General features: G+C 47.2%; 5 protein-coding genes across 5 annotated transcripts; 4 read left to right on the top strand and 1 right to left on the bottom strand.

The window, feature by feature from the left end:
• The first annotated feature begins 1,050 nt into the window (after positions 1 to 1,050).
• Positions 1,051 to 2,724, top strand: F5J12DRAFT_802155 (UDP-galactose transporter). Its single transcript, XM_051744399.1, has 6 exons — positions 1,051 to 1,115; positions 1,164 to 1,203; positions 1,264 to 1,288; positions 1,351 to 2,251; positions 2,305 to 2,444; positions 2,499 to 2,724. The coding sequence occupies exons 1-6, from the start codon at positions 1,102 to 1,104 to the stop codon at positions 2,555 to 2,557; spliced, it is 1,179 nt and encodes a 392-aa protein (XP_051604269.1). The 5' UTR covers positions 1,051 to 1,101; the 3' UTR covers positions 2,558 to 2,724.
• Positions 2,697 to 4,367, top strand: F5J12DRAFT_302894 (UAA transporter). Its single transcript, XM_051738819.1, has 6 exons — positions 2,697 to 2,781; positions 2,834 to 2,873; positions 2,921 to 2,945; positions 3,004 to 3,922; positions 3,976 to 4,115; positions 4,165 to 4,367. Exons 1-6 carry the CDS (start codon positions 2,768 to 2,770, stop codon positions 4,221 to 4,223), a joined length of 1,197 nt encoding a protein of 398 aa, XP_051604268.1. The 5' UTR covers positions 2,697 to 2,767; the 3' UTR covers positions 4,224 to 4,367.
• A 143-nt stretch (positions 4,368 to 4,510) lies between these two features.
• Positions 4,511 to 5,140, bottom strand: F5J12DRAFT_713554 (uncharacterized protein; the record flags this gene model as incomplete). Its single annotated transcript, XM_051740842.1, has 2 exons — positions 4,511 to 5,002; positions 5,060 to 5,140. 2 exons carry the CDS (start codon positions 5,138 to 5,140, stop codon positions 4,511 to 4,513), a joined length of 573 nt encoding a protein of 190 aa, XP_051604267.1.
• Positions 5,141 to 5,448: 308 nt separating this feature from the next.
• F5J12DRAFT_903089 (uncharacterized protein) lies at positions 5,449 to 7,805 on the top strand (the record flags this gene model as incomplete). The annotated part of the gene is made up of 5 exons (XM_051748362.1): positions 5,449 to 5,631; positions 5,686 to 6,253; positions 6,303 to 7,033; positions 7,071 to 7,274; positions 7,326 to 7,805. The coding sequence occupies 5 exons, from the start codon at positions 5,449 to 5,451 to the stop codon at positions 7,803 to 7,805; spliced, it is 2,166 nt and encodes a 721-aa protein (XP_051604266.1).
• A 1,563-nt stretch (positions 7,806 to 9,368) lies between these two features.
• On the top strand, positions 9,369 to 11,562 carry F5J12DRAFT_779773 (uncharacterized protein; the record flags this gene model as incomplete). The annotated part of the gene is made up of 13 exons (XM_051742423.1): positions 9,369 to 9,438; positions 9,499 to 9,531; positions 9,738 to 9,776; positions 9,890 to 9,917; positions 9,942 to 10,017; positions 10,095 to 10,135; positions 10,196 to 10,248; positions 10,298 to 10,426; positions 10,484 to 10,715; positions 10,769 to 10,817; positions 10,870 to 11,041; positions 11,205 to 11,284; positions 11,473 to 11,562. 13 exons carry the CDS (start codon positions 9,369 to 9,371, stop codon positions 11,560 to 11,562), a joined length of 1,092 nt encoding a protein of 363 aa, XP_051604265.1.
• Positions 11,563 to 19,664: the final 8,102 nt, after the last annotated feature.

The following is a 19,664-nucleotide window of genomic DNA, read 5'->3' as shown; positions in this document are numbered from 1 at the left end:
ATCACGCTCCTTCTCCAAAGCTTGCCTGAGGTCTGAGGCCTCTTGAAGTGCCATTTCGAGGGCATGCTTCTTGTTCTCGCTTTCACTCCAATCCTCTTCCATGGCAGAGATCTTGCTTTCGAGGCCCGTGATCTCTTCCCTGAGCATTGCTATCTCCCCCTCCTGCTCCTCGGCACTGCGAACCCTCTCCTTCATCGCAGATTCATTATCCGAATGTAATCTCAGATCCTCTTTCAACATGGCAATTTCATCTTCCTTACTCTTCATCGTCTCTTGGATGATATCACGTTCGCTGCGAAGAGCGATCTCCTTGGCTTCTATGTCGCTCTTCTCCCGTTCCAGTTGCGATATCTGACGATGCAACTGGCGCAGGGCTTCGCCGGCTGCCTCGTCCATGACACTCCGTGAGAGGCTTTCCTGTCGACTGCTATCCACCTCTTCTTCCAGATGTCGACACATCTTCTCCAGTTCCGCGGCCTTCTTCTTCCACGAGCGGATAACGCTTTTCCGTTTCTCATTTTCTTTTTCAGCGTTTTCAAATCGAGTGGTGAGAGCTTGTACGAGCTCATCGCGTGCACCAAGATCGATCTCGTATTGGGTGCACAATTCCTGCTGAAATGCGAGTTGGGTCCTTAACGACCAGATGATATCCTCCTCGCGCGAAGCAGTACGCGTGTGGGTGCCCTGAAGAGGAAGTGGCGCGATCATGGTTTCGGGTGTGTAGTAGGTCGTTGCATTAGTGCAGAAAGCGGGGTGCAGATCTTCTTCCGAGTCGTTATCGTGGTCGTTGTCCGGTCGTGACTTGAGAGCGCTGCAAATCTTGGACCACATCATGTTGGTCATCTAGGAACTTGCTGAATGGACTGTTTGACGTTGAGACGGGCCCGTTCGCGAAGACGACGTGGTGGCGAGGAAAGACCTGATGAGTGGGGTCCACTTGCTGGCTAGAGCAGTACGGTCACGTGCAATATGAACATTGACGCGCTCGCTCACGTGGCAGCTCGACCTAACCATAACCAGGGGTTAGGGTTTTGCTAGTGACACGTTAGACTTTGCCCGAAGAGTGGTAGTCAGTGCTTGCTTCCTCTTCCTTGAGCGGCCATGTCTATCATAAGGTATGATTGATGTGCATCAGGGAGTCCTGATATAACTGTCGATAACAGGTTGGGCTTGTGCGTCTCAGGCGTCTATGCTATGTTTCTGGTGAGTTTTCCGTGATTGCTATGTAGGTGTTGGCAGGGAATTTACATCCAATGTGACCAGCTTTGGGCTATTGCACAGGAACGGCGTAAGTTTTCACCCGTTGCTGTACTTTAATTCGGTCTGTAATGTGACTCTGCATCCCGCCAGTGTCGGTACCATTCCAGTCTGTCGATGGGCAATCTGCACACAAGTTCAAGTCGGCCCTTTTCATTGGAACATGTCAAAGTTTCCTTAGCTCGTTATCTGCATTGACTTATATTTGGATACGTCGGAAGAGCGGCTCCTCTCTTCCCGTACTGCTCGGACTCGACCGAGGCGCGGAGAGGGCCAACGGGACCTCGAATGGGAAGGTGGTCATTAATGGACGTACACAGAAATCCCATGACTCTCCATCGAGCTCGAGTTCTCATGGAAATCGTTTGCTACTAGGATATCTGCAATGCTCTGTGTTTATCACACTCGCCGCCCCCTTCGGCTTTGCTGCGTTGTCGTATATCACGTATCCTACCATGGTTCTGGGCAAGTCCTGCAAGCTCGTTCCCGTCATGCTGATGAATGTCATGCTCTATCGTCGCCGATTTGCGCCACACAAATACCTTGTCGTCATGATGGTTACAGCCGGGATCAGTATATTCATGTTCTTTGGGAACGAGAAACCGTCGATGAGTTCTAATGGTACGCAACCATACTCGCCGTACGGTCAATTATTAGGCATCGCATATCTTCTGGTCAATCTTATCCTCGACGGGGCGGTCAATTCGACTCAGGACGAAATATTCTCTCGGTATAAAGTATCTGGACAGCAAATGATGTTTTGGATCAACGCATTCTGCACAGTGTTGAGTGTAACACTTGGAACGCTCCCGTTTCCATACATACCCGTGCTACACCCGACTTCGGGTGTGCAGTCCGAATTTGTGAGCGCCGTAGCGTTTGTGAAGGAGCATCCGTCGATCGTGGTTCCGCTGGTGCAATTCTCGCTGACGGGTGCCCTGGGACAGTTATTTATATTCGAGACCCTGCAACATTTCGGGTCCTTGACGCTCGTGTTCGTCTTTTCAGATCTTGCTTTCCATCTCGAATAGTATTGACACGCCATAGCACCATAACATTAACACGAAAGATGTTCACGATGATGCTGTCGGTGGTGATATACAACCACAAGCTCACGTTCGGCCAATGGCTCGGTGCAGGCGTCGTATTCGCAGGTATCTCAGTGGAAGCGTGGGTCAAACGAAAAGGTTTTCATTCAATCCTTCTATCGCTTGTATGCACTAACTCTGGCTGATTGGCAGACATCCATGCGAAACGTGTATTCCAAGAAAAAGAAAAAGCGAAGATAAAGTCGCTCTAGGGCATGTCTATTTATTGTCGTGGTCCATACCAGCATTTCATAGAATATCATACCGTACGGACTTCATCCAAGTGTTACAGCTGCTGTCAGGATATTTGACATAGACTGTCACTCGGCAGCTAGGGTTAGGGTTACTGTAATTACTCCCACTGTCAGCCTGAGGCTCAACACTGTTTGGCATCTACTCATCCACTCGTTTAAACGTGTGCCATGTCTATCCTAAGGTTCGAATTTTGCATATTAAAGACGAGCTATTCACCTCGACATTTTTACCAGGTTGGGTCTGTGCGTATCTGGCGTATACGCCATGTTTCTTGTAAGTCTTGTCGGACGCACGCTTACTTCCCTGCTAACTTCCGTCAGCTTTGGGCTGTTGCACAGGAACGTCGTAGGTCACGACCGTAGCTGAGGGTCATTTTCTTTGTGGTATAACGCTGTATTTCCAGTGTCAGTCCCGTTCCAGTCCATTGACGGACAGTCTGCAGATAGGTTCAAATCAGCACTATTCATTGGAATATGCCAAAGTTGTCTCGGCTCTTTGGCCGCATTAATTTATATCTATATGCGTGGGGAGCGCGGCTCTTCCCCCTGTTCGCTCCTTGGACTCGATGTTGTTACAACAAACGGACTCTCGAAGGAGAAAACTGATGGATCCCGGAGTACGAAAGTGTCCTCTAATGAACGCGCGCGAAAAGCCGACACTGCAACGTCTGGCCGGAGATCTCCTTGTAGCCTGTTGTTACTGGGTTATCTACAATGCTCGCTGTTCATTTCAATCGCTGCCCCCTTCGGCTTCGCCTCTCTGTCTCACATAACTTATCCGACCATGGTTTTGGCGAAATCCTGCAAACTCGTTCCTGTCATGATCATGAATATCATCTTGTACCGTCGCCGTTTTGCCCCTCACAAATACCTCGTTGTTGCAATGGTGACAACCGGGATCACGATGTTCATGTTCTCTGGAAAGGAAAGACCTTCCAAGGGATCCAATGAGTCGACTTCCCAATCACCATACGCACAATTGATAGGTATCACATACGTCCTCGTCGATATCTTCCTTGATGGTGCTGTCAACTCGACTCAGGATGAAATATTCTTGCGATACAAGGTTACTGGGCAACAGATGATGTTCTGGATGAATATCTTTAGTACCCTGCTTACTTTGATACTAGGAACGCTACCTCTCCCGTATATTCCTGTTCTGCATCCGTCGACTGATGCACGGTTCGAACTTGCAAGTGCCCTGGTATTCGTGAGAGAGCACCCATCGATCGTGGTGCCGTTGCTACAGTTCTCTCTTACGAGTGCACTGGGACAGCTGTTTATATTCGAGACTTTGCAACACTTTGGGTCGCTGACACTTGTGTTCGTATTTCTGATCACCGCGTTTTTTATAGGGGATGCTAATAATATCTTAGCACGATCACGTTGACGCGCAAGATGTTTACGATGATACTATCTGTGCTTGTGTACAGCCACTGGCTCACAGCTGGTCAATGGGTTGGAGCGACTATCGTGTTCGCAGGCATATCGGTAGAGGCTTGGGTCAAACGAAAAGGTATTGTTTATTCCAACGCTTGCGTGATCCATTACTGAAGAAGCTGTAGATGTGCATGCGAAACGAGTCATCGAAGAGAAGGAGAAGGCGAAGATAAAGACGCTCTAGGTTTTTGTGCAATATCCGATTAGACCTATCACTAGATGGCGATACCCACGGGACCTTCCAAGGACTGATCGCGCAGCTGTGGTCTGTTCAAGTATGGTTTTATTAGTCACCCGGGGCAATAAACTTGAATTGGCCTGGCATATAATGATAGGCTGTACATAGTAACGGTGGTGTAGATCCATTGCGTTGGTAAGTAGGTGCCGCGGCATTCATACCATGGAGTCTAGGCACTAAACACTAAGTACTACTGATGTGGTACTGCCGTACAAGTGAAAAGAGCGACTCATTTAGGTATCGGTGTCGAAGTCTTGAAACGACAGGCTTATCCCAAGCCTTTCGCTCAACGAAGACAAACGTCCCTTTAACTTTACGACATCCTCGCGGGTAGGTCTCACTTGCTGAATTCCTCCATTAGCATTCATGTGAGACAACATGTCTTCCAACATTTCCATTTCTCGTTTCTGTGACAGCGCTTCAGTTTGTGCAAGACCTGGATCGTCATCTTGAAGATGCTCGCGTGCGTGTTGTTCGGCTTCCATGTCTGGTGGCACAATATCGGTAAAACGTACGTGGGAAAGGGAGGCTGCGATGTCGCGAGCCTCCTCGATCTCCACTGGGATAGTGTTTGTGGATGACAGGAAGGAGACTAGAGCGGAGGCAATCCCCCGTAGAGCACCCAGTTCGCGACCGATCGGGGCACCTACGTCGGCGAAACCGACATCGAAGCCCTGTTGTAAAGCAGCTTCTTTACCGGCGATGATGCCTTCTCTATAGCCGGACTGTGAGGGGGGCTGAGGTGAGCGAAATGACGTGGTAGACGGCCGATTACTACACACGTTGGTGAATTGAGTGGATATGCTTTGCCAATCAGCCTGTTGGGCGTAGTGGGGATCTTCGTCCCAGGGGTCGTCCGACATCGACTGGTTGTCTCAGCGCCACGGCTGTGACTAACAGTGAATGACCAACTAGCAAGCTGTGTGCTTGCAACCCGATGCGCTGGCTTCGGATCGCTTACGTGCATCAAATGTTGAGACAGCTTGTACTGGTACAGTAGTCACTTTTGGGACTGTTTAAAACCGCTGTCTAATAGGCCAACACCGTGTGAACTCCCCCTTCCCCTGGGCTTCTAATTCGGCAGTGCCACCTCATCGCTTTTTCTCTCGTCTCTCTCCCGTTCGTCGGTTTACTCGGTCTCACCTCTCTCCCTCCCTTCCTCAGCGCGACCATGCCCGTAGCGACCTCACAGGACATCGCTATCGTCACGGTGGGCGTAGTTCTCGCCGCTGCCTATCTCTTCCGTGATCAGATTTTCCGCTCTTCTTCACCCAAAGTAGTTGTACCTGCACCATCAAAGCTAGCAAATGGTCATGGAAACCCACGAAATTTTGTCTCGAAGATGAAAGAGGGGGTAGGTCATCTTTCATTCGTCGAACGTCACACCGTTCTCACCCTCATCACACAGAAAAAACGCATTGTCATCTTCTATGGCTCTCAGACAGGCACAGCCGAGGAGTATGCAATCCGTATCGCGAAGGAGGCAAAGACCAAGTTTGGTCTTACCTCTCTCGTCTGTGATCCGGAAGAATATGACTTTGAGAACCTGGACCAGGTCCCTGAGGACTGTTGTATTTTCTTCGTCATGGCCACCTACGGAGAAGGTGAACCCACCGACAACGCCGTTCAACTCATGCAAAATCTCGAAGACGAATCATTCGAGTTCAGTAATGGCTCCCACAGACTAGACGGCCTGAAATACGTAGTTTTCGCTCTCGGCAACAAGACTTACGAACACTATAACGCTATCGGACGCAAGGTAGACGCTTTACTTACCGACATGGGTGCAACGAAAATCGGTGAACGCGGCGAGGGCGACGACGACAAGAGCATGGAGGAAGACTACTTGGAGTGGAAAGACGGGATGTGGAAAGCCTTCTCAGAGGCAATGGGCGTAGAGGAAGGTCAGGGTGGTGACACGCCTGACTTTGCAGTCACCGAACTCGATTCACATCCTCCCGAGAAAGTGTATCTCGGTACGTATTCGGTTTACACCATACCCCCAGCACTCATCACAATTTTCAGGCGAACTCTCCGCCCGTGCGCTTACCAGAACCAAGGGTATTTACGACGGAAAGAACCCATACCCTTCTGCCGTCAAGCACGCCCGTGAACTATTCCAGGCTGGTGCTGAGCGCAACTGCGTTCACGCTGAGCTTGACATCGAAGGCTCTGGAATCACATATCAACACGGTGACCACGTGGGTGTCTGGCCTTCAAACCCCGATGTGGAGGTCGACCGCATGCTCTACGTTCTCGGACTTTACGGCAAAAAGGATGCAGTCATCAACATCGACTCTCTCGACCCTGCCCTCGCCAAGGTCCCGTTCCCCGTCCCCACAACATATGCCACCGTCCTTCGTCACTACATCGACATTTGTGCAGTGGCTGGTCGTCAGATGCTCGGTGTACTGTCCAAGTTCGCACCTCACCCGAATGCGGAGGCGTTCCTTAAGACTCTGAACAGCGACAAGGAGGAGTACTCTAACATCGTCACCAATGGATGCTTCAAGCTGGGTGAGGTACTGCAACTCGCTGCAGGCAATGACATCAAGCTCCGCCCTGCGCCCGACAATACCACTGCTTGGGCTATACCCTTCGACATTATCGTGTCATCCATTCCGCGCCTCCAACCCCGGTTCTACTCGATTTCTTCCAGCCCTAAGCTATACCCGAATGCAATCCACGTGACCGCTGTCGTTCTCAAGTACGATTCCATCCCCAACCGACTTGCGGAATCGCGATTCGTTTACGGTGTCGCGACGAACTTCTTGTTAAATGTTAAATACGCAGGCAAACGGAGAGATGGCGCCTTTCATCGCCGAGCCAGTAATTTCAGAACCTGCTCATGTATCTCTCCCGAGATACGCGATCGAAGGCCCTCGTGGTGCGCACATAGAGGATGATATCTACAAGATTCCCATCCACGTGCGCCGCTCGACTTTCCGTTTGCCTGCTAACCCCAAGATTCCTGTAATCATGGTCGGACCTGGTACTGTAAGTTACCCGTGCTTCTCACGACGTGCCTGAGTTGACGTTGCTCTGCAGGGTGTTGCTCCTTTCCGCGGGTTTGTACAAGAACGGGTTGCCCTGGCGAAACGGTCTATTGAGAAAAATGGACCTGACGCGCTCGCTGACTGGGGTTCGATCACTCTCTTCTACGGATGCCGTAAATCGAACGAAGACTTCTTATACAAGGAAGAGTGGCCGCAATATGCGGAGGAACTCAAGGGCAAGTTCAAGATGCACTGTGCATTCTCTCGTGAACCACCGTACAAACCCGATGGCAGCAAGATTTACGTTCAGGATCTGATATGGGAGGAACGAGAGACCATCGCGAAGGCGATATTGGAGGGCAAGGCATACGTGTACATCTGTGGAGATGCCAAGGCGATGAGCAGGGCTGTGGAGGATACCTTGGCAAGGATACTCGGTGAGGCAAAGGGTGGGAACGCTGAGGTGGAAGGTGCTGCAGAGATGAAGATACTCAAAGAACGGTCACGGCTGCTATTGGATGTATGGAGTTGAGCGCCTTCGCGTTTGCTGGACTGGCCGAGCTATCGCATCCATCTTCTGATTCTTCCTTTTCATGACGATTTTTTAGATGACATCATGTTCCCTGCTCATCCCAATGAATGCTTATCGTTTTGTTAATCGCAACGTGCCTATATCTATGCATTTATTCATAATGGCCCCGAAGATTGCAGCGTGCGCGCGCGTAGTCATCACCGAGTGTATGTATTGGGTTCCTTCAGTAATTATATTTCGCTGGCCACTGTCGACCGGTGTAGGCCTGACCACTGACGAGGTATATGCACCTGTTTATATCTTAGCTATTCTCTAATCTACGGACATGCAAGTGGAATGGTTCTTTTTTGTTTTGAAATGTAATTGTTACAAAAAAAAAAGAGCCATTCCACCAAGTTACCATCCCGTGTCCGTGTGTTCTTTTATGTTTGTGTACATTCTTGGGCTCCATTGCTACGGCGTTCCAATCGAGAGCCAGAGTAGCCAGGAATCTCGGATATGTCAACGAAGACGTGGCTGAGTGGAACTACTGGGCAGTGTTGCCCCTGGGAGTAGAGTAATCGAAACTCTGTCTGTGGGGACCTTACTTGTCGTTATCAGGGGAAATTGTTGGGGATATCGATCAAGGTCTACAGAGGTAGGGTGTGCACACATGGCAGGAGCATCCGTTTGTTCCTGTGTTCGCTCCACAAGCCTACCTTGCTCTGCAAGCAGGGTGCTGATTCCTTCGTTTTCTTACATAACATAATCTTACGAAGAAAGAAAGTACCATTCCACCTTCGTTGCATGCCCATGCGTTCTTGTATGTTTCATGTATATCCTTTCTTGGACCCCATTCCAATTTTACGACGTTCATCAAGGGTCAGAGTAGCCGGAAACCCGAAAAACTACGCTAGCGGGTACTCAGGAGAATCTGCACGAGCCGTGTCAATTGCACGGTTCTCATCTACCCACAGACCAAGATGTTGGGGGTTGCGACACCTACGAGTCAACCGATCGTGGATTTTCAGTTATACCTCGAGTCGCCTCGTTCCCCTGTAGGCTTCGCGGTGAGTGTACGATTCGTAACACCCTTATCGGTAGAGAAAGGGAAAAAAACGGTTGTACTTTTCCAGGATCAGAGACTGAATACGGATGCAGTGTTACACTTCATCGACGCCACCTCGAAGGCAGTGCATGCCAAGTGTGCTGCCGCAGTTGAAGCTGTGGATGCTACAGGAAAGGAAGTATGGCAGGTTTCGGTACCAGCGGGTACCTTCTCCCGGTGAATGCTAGGATATGCGACGCAAAACCAAAATGGTGGGCTTTCCCCTCCGCAGCCTTTACTGACGCTGCACTGGGAAATGATACTAGGGAACCGACTTCATTCATGCCACTGAGACTTTGGGAATCGATACATAGAGACCTTGTGACCGCGGAGTCTGCTGATACAGCAATCAGCAAACAGGGTATCGCCTTATGACTCACCGATCAGTCGAGGTTTCAGCCGACTAAACATAGTTTGGCCTATACTTCGGATCCAGGCTTTATATACCCTGAGGAGCTAGGTGACCCACTTCAGAGATGGACGCCGCAGCAGACAATGGTCTTCTCAGAGTAGTGAAGGATGCTCAAACAATTCGGTTCCTGCAAGGTGATTCTCCGAGATTCTCTGACATCCGTGGCATTGAGAGTTTACTTTTATCAATATCAGTTGCGCTGACCGTTTTGTTGATGTACAACCATGGTAAGTATTTCATTTTCAATGGCGGTGAGCATTCACAATGGTGGTCAGTACTTTCTTTGGATGATGAGGTATCAGCAGTTTTTTTGGAGTCTCCTTTTGTTCACAGTAGCTGACCAGTATCTTTATCTTGCTCAAAGATCAAATATATATGGGTACATGTCCAATCTCTTCTCGGATTCTGGGACCCTAATGGACCATCGTAACAGAAAAAACGGATCTCGAGCGTCTCAGTCATCTACCTAATGGTGAGTTTCATGAACGTACTCTTGACGTAGAGCTCAGCATAAATATTAATATTAGCTTCGATATTTCGGTATCATATATATGCTGTACGTTGATCATGTGCGTGTTTTTTCAGAGCTTAGACCCACCATAGGTATTCCTCAGTAGGTAAGCCATATATCACCCAGGCTTGCGGTAAAATGGTTACCCCCACTAGTACTCGTCACGAACACAATTTCCATAGACAAGGCAAGTGTTATTCAGGTCAGTGAGTGTCATACTAGCTTACTTATCAAGGGCCACACCAGTTGTATGTGGTTTTACTCACTCCTGTAATGTAGATCATGACACTTTACAACTTGACCAATCAAAACGCACAGTGGTAGGTAAAGCGAATGGGGATTAAGTTCTATCTAATTGATTCTGTCCCAGCTACCCGTAGTTACCCTGCCCTCAGCCTGTGGGCCAACTGTTTGGTTTTAGCGGCCAACCAAAGTAGATTTATCATTATTTGCCAGAGAATCATCCTAATTGATTTACTCAGTCGTTTTGCAACTGCGGCTGTATGCCCTCTATAGTGGCTCGAGGAGGGTTTTATTTCTGACGGTCCCAGGCTTTGTTGCGGAAACGATCATTATGATTGCATGCATCACACTCGTCACTGTGTTCGTAGGTCAGTTATACCTCGATTCATTTTGAATGAGGTGCAAACTTAACCCATATCCATAAGAAAACGTTCGACTGGACCTTAGCGTCAAAATTAGCACGTCCTCCAACATAGCCCTCAAAATTTACATCCATCATGCTGCCATGATAGTGTATGAATGTCTATTATCTTCGGCTGCTTTCTCTGCTGCCCTCCGGAGATATCAAGAGGAGCTTGACCCTCTCTTATCCAATTGGAATCAATTAACACGCCTAACGGACATTCTCATCGAAGGGAATGTGATTTCTTTTCTCACGTACGTACTCCAACACGGTTCTGAGGTGATGAATCAATGAGGTTTGCATGCAGTTCCATGCTTTATTCTGTGATTGGTGTTGTGATGTTATTCACCCTCAATGTAAGTTGACGTTCACCATTCAAAGCGATTTTACCTCTGATATCTCAGACAGGTAGAGTGGGTTCTTGGGACACTCAACACCGGGTTTTTCTTGGGAGTTACAATTGGCTGTCACCTTATCTTGCAAATCCGAAGAGCAGCATCTCTCACTTCGCTTGACTATGACATTGGCAAAGAAAAAACAACTCCTTCGTGGCCCTCCATAATCTTTCCGTACTCATTTCGTAGGTTTGCAGGTCATTAATTTAATTTCTTTTCAGTAGTCAAATTATATCCTCTTCAATTTGTTCTCCCATGTAGCTACAGCTTCAACAGTGACCGGACCTTCTCGTATTAGCTGTGGACATGATCTAGACTGACTTGTAGGCAAATTTAAGCGCTTGTAAGGCTTTGAGGAACTCAATGCTCCAGTATATGAGCTCATGTCCTGTCGCATCGCTCCATTGAAAGTGCAGACAATGACTAGAGTGTGTTACCTATATTCATGGTAGTATCATTTCCATCAGCAAACCCACCATTTCTGTTAGCCAAGATTCCAACATCTCCAATAACTTAGCCAAGTGCCAAGCCTGGCACAACCTACAGTTTCCTCCACATACAGTAGATATTCTCATCATGCATGACCTCACCATGCATATTTCTAATGTTGCATCAGATTTGGCCAGGTCCTGAGTTGGGTGACCTGGGAGTTCACATTTCACATAATGCATCAAGATATGCCCCCAATGATGCATTATTAGATTGACATTTGGGGGACATGTTCACTGGTTACCTAAGCAATGCAAGTGAAAAAAATCAGAAGATGCTGCTGCTTCTTAGAAGTTTCCCCCAGTGCTTCTCTGGTTCTGTTACCATGCCTGAACAGAGTGTCCCACAGCTCAAATGGAAACCCTGTGCTGAGCATGCTCCATACAAGCCCCACAAACCCTGAGTCTTCATGAGCAAGGGTTCTCCAAAGAGCTCTGCCCAACTTCTTCAAGCATGCTTACTCTGCATGACTGGATGACTGTCTTCATGTATATTGATGCTCACCTGGGCCTTTCACAAGATGCAGTTGTCCAGCATTTCAAGACTTGCCCTGAGGGTACCCTTATCTTTGATAAGTTAACACTGTCTCAAAAACTTTGAGACCAGCAGAACCTTGAAGCATGAGTTCATGAATATCCTAATGCATTATTAATGAAGTAGCAGCATATTGTTACATGACTGGATGTAGAGCATACTCTGCATCTATGGGTCAAGCATTTGGAATCAAAGTGAGAATCTGTTGCTTGTAGCCAAGCTGTCATGTCCATGACTCTCAGACTCAATCCTGGTCCAGTCTGGACCCCTAGCCCTTATCTCTGGTCAAGTCCAGTCCTAGTCCAGCCTAGAAAACCTAACACCAGCCCTAAGAAACCCAACTCTGGCCTAGATAACTCAAGTCTGGTGTTTTACCCCTATCTCTGGTCCATCCCAGCCTCCCAGCCTTGCACTGCTCCACCCTGGTCCCCCCAGGTCCATGTCTGGGTCACCCAGACATAACTCCAGTCTGTTTTCTGATGTTTGTACTATATTTTGTCTAGCCCTCTTGTCTGAACTTTGCTTACTGTACAAATCCTGTGTCTGACTCTGGTTATGCTGGTCACCCAGACTTTAACTATTAGTCTTGGCACAGCCTCTATGGCTGTCCTCTCTTGCTAATCACCTTGTTAATAGCTTATTAACAAGTCTGGCTCTATGTTCATTACCCTGGACCAGCCTCATGAATTTAACCCATGTGCATACTTCATAGCACTCCAGTCAGAATATCAACTAAGTATTACCCTCAACTTTGTATTACCCCTTGAGTCTACTCCATAGCTAAGGCTGAGCCTTAAGCTATCCCTGGCCCCTGTCCTGGACCTCTCCCCAGCTTGCATAAGGGTACAGCACATATGTAAGCTGAGACCAAGGGAGGTAGATCCAACCCCAGACTGGCTTCCCCCTGTGCATGCTCCAAGACTGGTCAGTTTCCCATGCTACCAGCCTTATTCCCATGCTCCCAGTCTTAAGTCTGGACCTCCAGACTTAACCCCTGACCTCCAGCCTTAACTCTGGTCCAACCAGACCTAGCCCCTGTCAACCAGACCTAGCCCCTGTCAACCAGACCTAGCCCCTGTCAACCAGACCTAGCCCCTGTCACCCAGTCTTGAAGCCTGGTCACTTGAGGGTAAACCCATACTTCACACAAGCAGACAAAGCTCAGAATGACTTGGGTGTCCCCAAGGAGGAGCAGCTGCAAGGTGATCATCAGCAAACTAACCTCACCCTGTCCAGGCTGGACAGCTACCCTGGACCCCCAGCTTCCCTCAACAAGGTACCTAACTGGCTAGCTCTGTCCAGACTGTCCCAGATGTTGGGTATGTGTTCTGGAGTTGCAGTAATGTCTCAGAATTTTGCTCCTAGTGCTTGGAGTTTTTCTCTGCCCTTTGGAATTAAATTCTGATCTCATTGTGCTTACTAATTACAGTACTATAAATTTTCCACACTGTTATTTTCTACCTCAGTGACTACTTCATACACTGAGAACTCATACCTTCATTAGGTTATGGGCCCCACTCATGTGCTCTAATTCTGAAAGAGTTATTACATAGCAACAATACCCACTATGGTGAAGGATGATCATTCTTTACAAGTCCCAACCCTAAATGCAGATGGCAGCAACTGGCTATACTACAAGGCTCAGGTTGAGTGGGCTGTCAGTCCAAAAGGGCTGATTGGACACCTGACCAGCTTGAATGTGAAACCAGAGGACCCTTCAGCAGGAAAAGACTCCTCCTGGAAGCCCACAGCCATGGAGCAAAAACTTGTCAGTGAATACCTGGAAAAACTTCAGCAATGGGCAAAGGACAATGGATATGTCAAGCAAGTGATCACTGTGTCACTCCCAGAATAGAGACTGCAAAAAGTGTGTGGGGTGTCCTCACTGATCTTTTCCAAAACTGTTCTCATGTTGTTGCAGTTGAGCTTCAGAGAAAACTCCAAGAATCTTGCTGTACAGAAAAGGTGATGTCTGTGCTCACTTTGACAAGATGAATGCACTGCACAAACAACTTGCTGCACTTGGACAGTCCATCACAGACAATGACTTCACAGCTATCATTCTCAGCTCACTCCCTGCTTCCTATGACTCCAACCTACAGCTATGATGTCTTTGGCCCTGGTTATGCAAAAAGACTTATCTCTGGACCTTAAAATCAAAGTAATTTCTGATGAATATGATAGGCACCAAATGGAGATGAAGAGGAGCAATACTGGAAACTCCAGAAATTCCAAAGATGCAGCTTACTCAGTGAAAGATGGACAGAAGTCTAGTTTGAAAATTGCAGAAAGAAAGGTCATGTGAACAATGAATGCTGGGAAGAGGGTGGTGGAAAGGGTGTGCAAGCACCCAAGTGGTTCCAGAACAAGGCAAAGGGAAAAAGAAGGAGAAGGGCACTGGAAAAGCTGCCACTGTGGCCAGTGCAATGGCCAGCTTGAGTGCACAGACCAGTGCTGACTTGGAACCTGACAGAGTCTGGCTAGTGCACCCACACACAGAGGATGAAATTCTGAACCCCCAGGACATTGTTATTGATGAAGAAGATGCATGCATGAACACCTTTGATCATGCTCTTCTCACAGGTGAAAGCCTAAATTCTGCAGAAGAAACTATCCTGTTTGACTCAGGTGCTTCATGTCATAAGTCATCCTACCACAGCAAATTCCCTGATTACAAGTCAATTGTACCTAAACCTATCACCACTGCTAACAGTTACACCTTCCATGCCATTGAAAAAGGTGATCTCACAATCTCACTTGCAAATGGCACTGTGCACACCCACATTTGACTCAAAGGACATGCTCTATACTCCAAAAATGGGAATTATGCTTGTTTCTGTAAGCAAACTTGACATTGCTGGGTATGCCACATTATTCCAAGACAAGTGTTGTCAAATTTTTGATGCTTGGAAAAAGAAAGTAGCTGAAAATCCAATGCAAAAAGGTCTTTACTGTCTCAAACGAGCATGTTGTGCCTTTGCAGGCCTAGCTAAGGCCATGGAATCCTTAACTATGGAGGAGATACATGTCAGACTTGGCCCATCACTCCCAGAGCCATCTGGTGTGAGTCAAAGTGTGGAAAGCTGGTGTGAACCAACCAAATCCAACACCAAAGACAATAAAAAGTGAGTGGTGGTTTACCTCCATTGGAACCTGGAGGGCAGAAAAATCCAAGGTGGGTGTTTTTTTCAAGTGAAGTACTCCTGGCACAAGTTGTTGATGAGTTATGCAGGAGTAGATGAGTGAGTGATGACGAGATGGGGGATGCTGAATAGAGTGAAGGTATTCAGTAGAAAGGACTCCTGGCAGATGTCAATGTCAAGTTGTGCAGGAGTGGATGGATGACTAAGCATATGTACTGACTAAGCTCAGATGATACTTCAGATAAAGAATGGTGGTAGATAGACCCTTGATGGAGCCTCAACTACCACAGAAGATGAATGATGACAGATAGACCTTCTGTTGGGCCTCAACCATCAATGATGAGTTACTTCTGAGAGAATTACTTCTGAGCTGACTGACTTCTTGATTCATGAGTGACTTGATTTGTTTTTTTGTAGCTAAGTACAGGGAGTTTTATATACTGTAGGGGGAGTGCAGCCTATGAAAAACAAGGCACAAATGCTTGGTAAGTAATGATTAGGGACTGTAAGCAATGAGTAATCATGATGACTAAGCAAGAAATGAAAAGTAAGCAAGCAAAGAAGATTGGTAAGTATTGACAATGAACGAGTCAAGGACAGTCAAAATATCACAGTATGAGTCAAAGAATGTCAGAAACTGAGTAGGCACACTGGTATCACATTGGGGGGTGGTGATGCATGTCAGATCTTGGTGGAGACATCATTGGATCAAATGATGGGATGACAGATGGGTGGTGTTTCCAGATGTGGAAGTATTAAATCCAGAAATGGATGGCATGAGTCAGGCATCAAAGGGCTTGGGCATTGGGGGTCTGTGGGGTAACAGGAGCATAGGAAATTGTGTCTCCCACCCATTCATCCTCTCAGTGAAGTTAATAAACACTTCATGAATGGGGCTCTGATGGAGGAGAGGGAGAAGGGGGACATCTTCAGCTGCATCTTGCAGTAAGAAGGCAAGATGAATATCATACTCATCATGGATTGATCAGGGAGGCTAGAGAACAGCAGATTATACTGCAGCTGTTACCACATGGGGAGAATGATGGACAAGATTGGAATAAAGACATTGCAGGGAGCAGGGAGGAACAATCCATATGCTTCATCAAGTGGGGAGACCAAAATGACCACATAAGACCTTTCTAACCAAGTGACAGACCTGAGGCCACCAAAGAATGTCCTTCTGGATGTCATACTGACAAGGAGAACACACTGACCAAGCTGCATGGGCTGAGGTGGGGCTGGTGATGATGGAATAAACAAGGGGGGTTCAGGATAGAAGCTAGTAGAAATGCCTGGCAGATATACATAGCCACTGTCTCTGGCAAAGGGGACAAGTGAGATGATTGACGTAGAGGTGGTCATATCTCATGGACTAGTGAAATGAGCATCTGATGGATGGAGTGCTGTAGAAAATGTGTTCCTTGGCCTTGAGAACACTCCTATGATATTGACAAAGGCCATAGCATGGCCTGCAGAGGGGTAACAGAGGTAGGCTGTGACTGAGAAGAGGGGGGTGTGAGGCTCTCCCTCTTGACAGTGGATCATCAGGCCACATTCAGTGCATCCTGCAGAGTCCAGATCTGCCAGTGCTGAGAGTCAGTCAACCCAAGATCATCATCACATTCTGCTGTCTCATCATTAGCTGCAAGAGGTTGCATGATTGGCATCCTCTTTGCAGAGGCCCATCACCTCTAGTAACTGCAATGGGATTTTTGTTAGGTTCTGTAGCCCAGATACAATGGAGATCAGGGAAGAAAGGGAACTGGGAAATGACATCATCTGGAATGAATGATTTAGCTTGATGAGGGCACATGTGAAAGTACTTACTGTTATTCTGAGACCAAAGTTGAAGTGTAGGGTGAGCTCAGTCACAGACTATGGTTTCTACTGAGCAATGGCTGCAGTAACCTTTGTAAATGACAAAGGATTTGGCAACACTGATAAGAGTGGTCCAGATTAGGGACACTGAGGGCAAAGTTCTGAGGAACACTGCATATGATTGAGCAGCTCAAGTCTGGGGTTCCAGGACTTGAGACAGCAGTCTAAATACTACAAGGGAGATGGACCATGAGGCATCTGCATGTAATGAGTCAACTATGTCATTGGTTAAACAATGATGATACATGTCCTAAGCATGTTATGAGGGGTTAACACTAGTGGTGGAAATAGAGGGCCATCAGATCAGAGAGAAGATGGCCACAAAAAGGAAAACAAGTCCAATGGAGGGAACATGAGGCAAACATAAGGTAAAACAAGGAAAAACAGGTGTGAAATGTAACATTACCCCCCTTCTAAGCATTGAAGTCCCTGACTTCAACTACTCTCTGTAAGGCTCTCTGGTCATGTTGCTGATGGCAGAGTTGTTGAAGTCAAAATCATTATCCTCACTCCCAATGAGGGTCTGATCATCTACCAATGCAGGGGTAGAAATTCTTTCTTGTAAAGGGTGCTGAGGCTGTATAGATGGGCACTGGGCTTGGGTATGCCCAGGACAAGTGGCATGATTGAGGGGACATTTGTAGAGGCCACAATTGACTCTAACATGTCTGAGGTGTCAGCAGACATATCATGCTTGATGGTAGTGTGGATTGGGCAGGGTTAGAGGATGATTTGTCACAGCAAGTTCATTAAGAATGGGGGAGGGTGGCAACTGGGTGAGAGTTTTGACTCAACTCATAGTAAGGGCAAGCTTGGCAGCAGAGATGCCAAAGGTGACCTCTGGCTCAACCACAGAGGGAGGTGAGGAGCCATGATACTTGCAGGGTTGTGGGTTAAGGCCTGAAAGACAGTGGGTGCAAGGTCTGTTTGCTCTTGAAGTGTAGGGTCATTGGGGATATACACCCAGTTCTTGTAGAGTAAGACACTGTTGTTGAACTTCCAATCAGTGAGATGAGATTTAAATGGAAGGGGAATATCAATGTTTTCAATGGCTTGAAGAGCCATTTGAACTGGGGTCAGACATGGAGGATGAGGCAACCTTCTTGGTAAGGTTGGTGTTGATGAGGTTAACAAACATGGTCTGGGAAAGGAGGGTCACTCTGTTATGTTTCACCCCTGTTTTCCTTTTTCTCTTTATGATTATCTGATGTTTTGATCTGATGGACTACTTTTCCTTTTTGAGCTGTCTTCTTGATTGATCCAATGGCTCTCTATTTCCACCGCTAGCATTATCTGCTCATTACATGCTTTAGACATGTGTCATCATTGTTCAACCAATGGCATAGTTACCTTGATATGTGCAGATGCCTCATGGTCCATCCTTTGTACAGTATTTAGTCTGTCAGCTCAAGTCCTGGAAACCCAGACTTGAGCTGCTCAATCACATGCAGCATTCTCTCAGAACTTTGCCTTCAGTGTCCCTAACCCAGACCACTCTTACTGGTGTTGCCCAAATCCTCTGTCATTTGCAGAGGTTCCTGCAGCTGTTGCTCAGTAGAAATCCATAGTCTGCATTTGAGTGCTCCTATGTCTTGACTTTGGTCAAGCATAACAAAAGCTCAAGTCTACCAGCCTTTGGCCAAATTGGTCACTGTTTAGTGCACCACCATGAACCCCTGAAACAATTGATGTTGGGTGCCATTGTGACCCACTTGTGAAGAATCGTCATCTGACAAGGAACAGGAGAGCACTGTCACTGACACCTCCTCCAATGAACCCAAACAACCAGATAGAGGATTCACTTCTGGTATCCTCTCAAACCTCTTTACTCAGTCCCTCACCATGCTTGGTACTCCTATCCCACCAGTACCTGCCACCACTTTTCCTACACCCCCACCTCTACCACAAACCATGATGTCCAGTTTGTCATTGAAGGCAACAGTTGGCACTGTCAGCACCAAAGCCACTGAATTGAAGATTGGTGCCCCATCTGATTTTGATGGTGATCAGAAGAACACCATGAGTTGGCTGTACTCCATACAGACCTATCCCTTGGTAAATGAAGAGATCTACAACAATGACACCAAAAAGGTCATCTATGCATTGTTGTATATGAAGAAAGGTGTTGCTCATTCCTGGGCAGCTACCTTCCAGAAGACTTCTCTGGAAAAGAACCCCCTGAGTTTTGGCACCTTTGCTGATTTCACAAAAGACTTCAAAAGTTCTTTCACCTCCTCTGACACTGCTGGTGCTGCAATTACCAGGCTACACACCATGAAACAGAAAGAATCAGTGGAACAGTATATCACTGATTTCTGAACTGCTGCCACTGACTCAACCATCACAGAAGATGTCACATTGATTGAGTTCTTCTCACAAGGACTCAAGCCCTTCATTGCAAACTGAATCCATATGATGGAAACCACTCCAACCAAGATCACTGAGTGGTACACACAAGCACAAAAGTTTGATGCCAAATGGAGAAAAGTAAATGAACTTTCTGGAAAGAAAGAGAAGAGGATGTTCTACCCCAAGAACAACCTCACCAAAGAAAAAGATCCTAATGCTATGGACATGGATGGAGTGAGACTCTCCAAAGAAGAAAGAGACTGTCATATCAAAGAAGGAAGATGTTTTGGTTGCAGCAACAAAGGACACCTCTCTTGAGAGTGTCCCAACAAAGGGAAAATCCCCCAGAAGAAAGTAAAGAAAATCTGCAAAGTCATGGAGATTGAAGAAAGAAATGATGAAGAAAAGTTGCTGG

This window comes from Pisolithus orientalis, assembly GCF_024613125.1.
Source record: "Pisolithus orientalis strain OTSU chromosome Unknown F5J12scaffold_3, whole genome shotgun sequence".
Taxonomy (NCBI): Eukaryota; Fungi; Basidiomycota; class Agaricomycetes; order Boletales; family Pisolithaceae; genus Pisolithus; species Pisolithus orientalis.
This window is presented reverse-complemented; position numbering and strand designations above follow the sequence as displayed.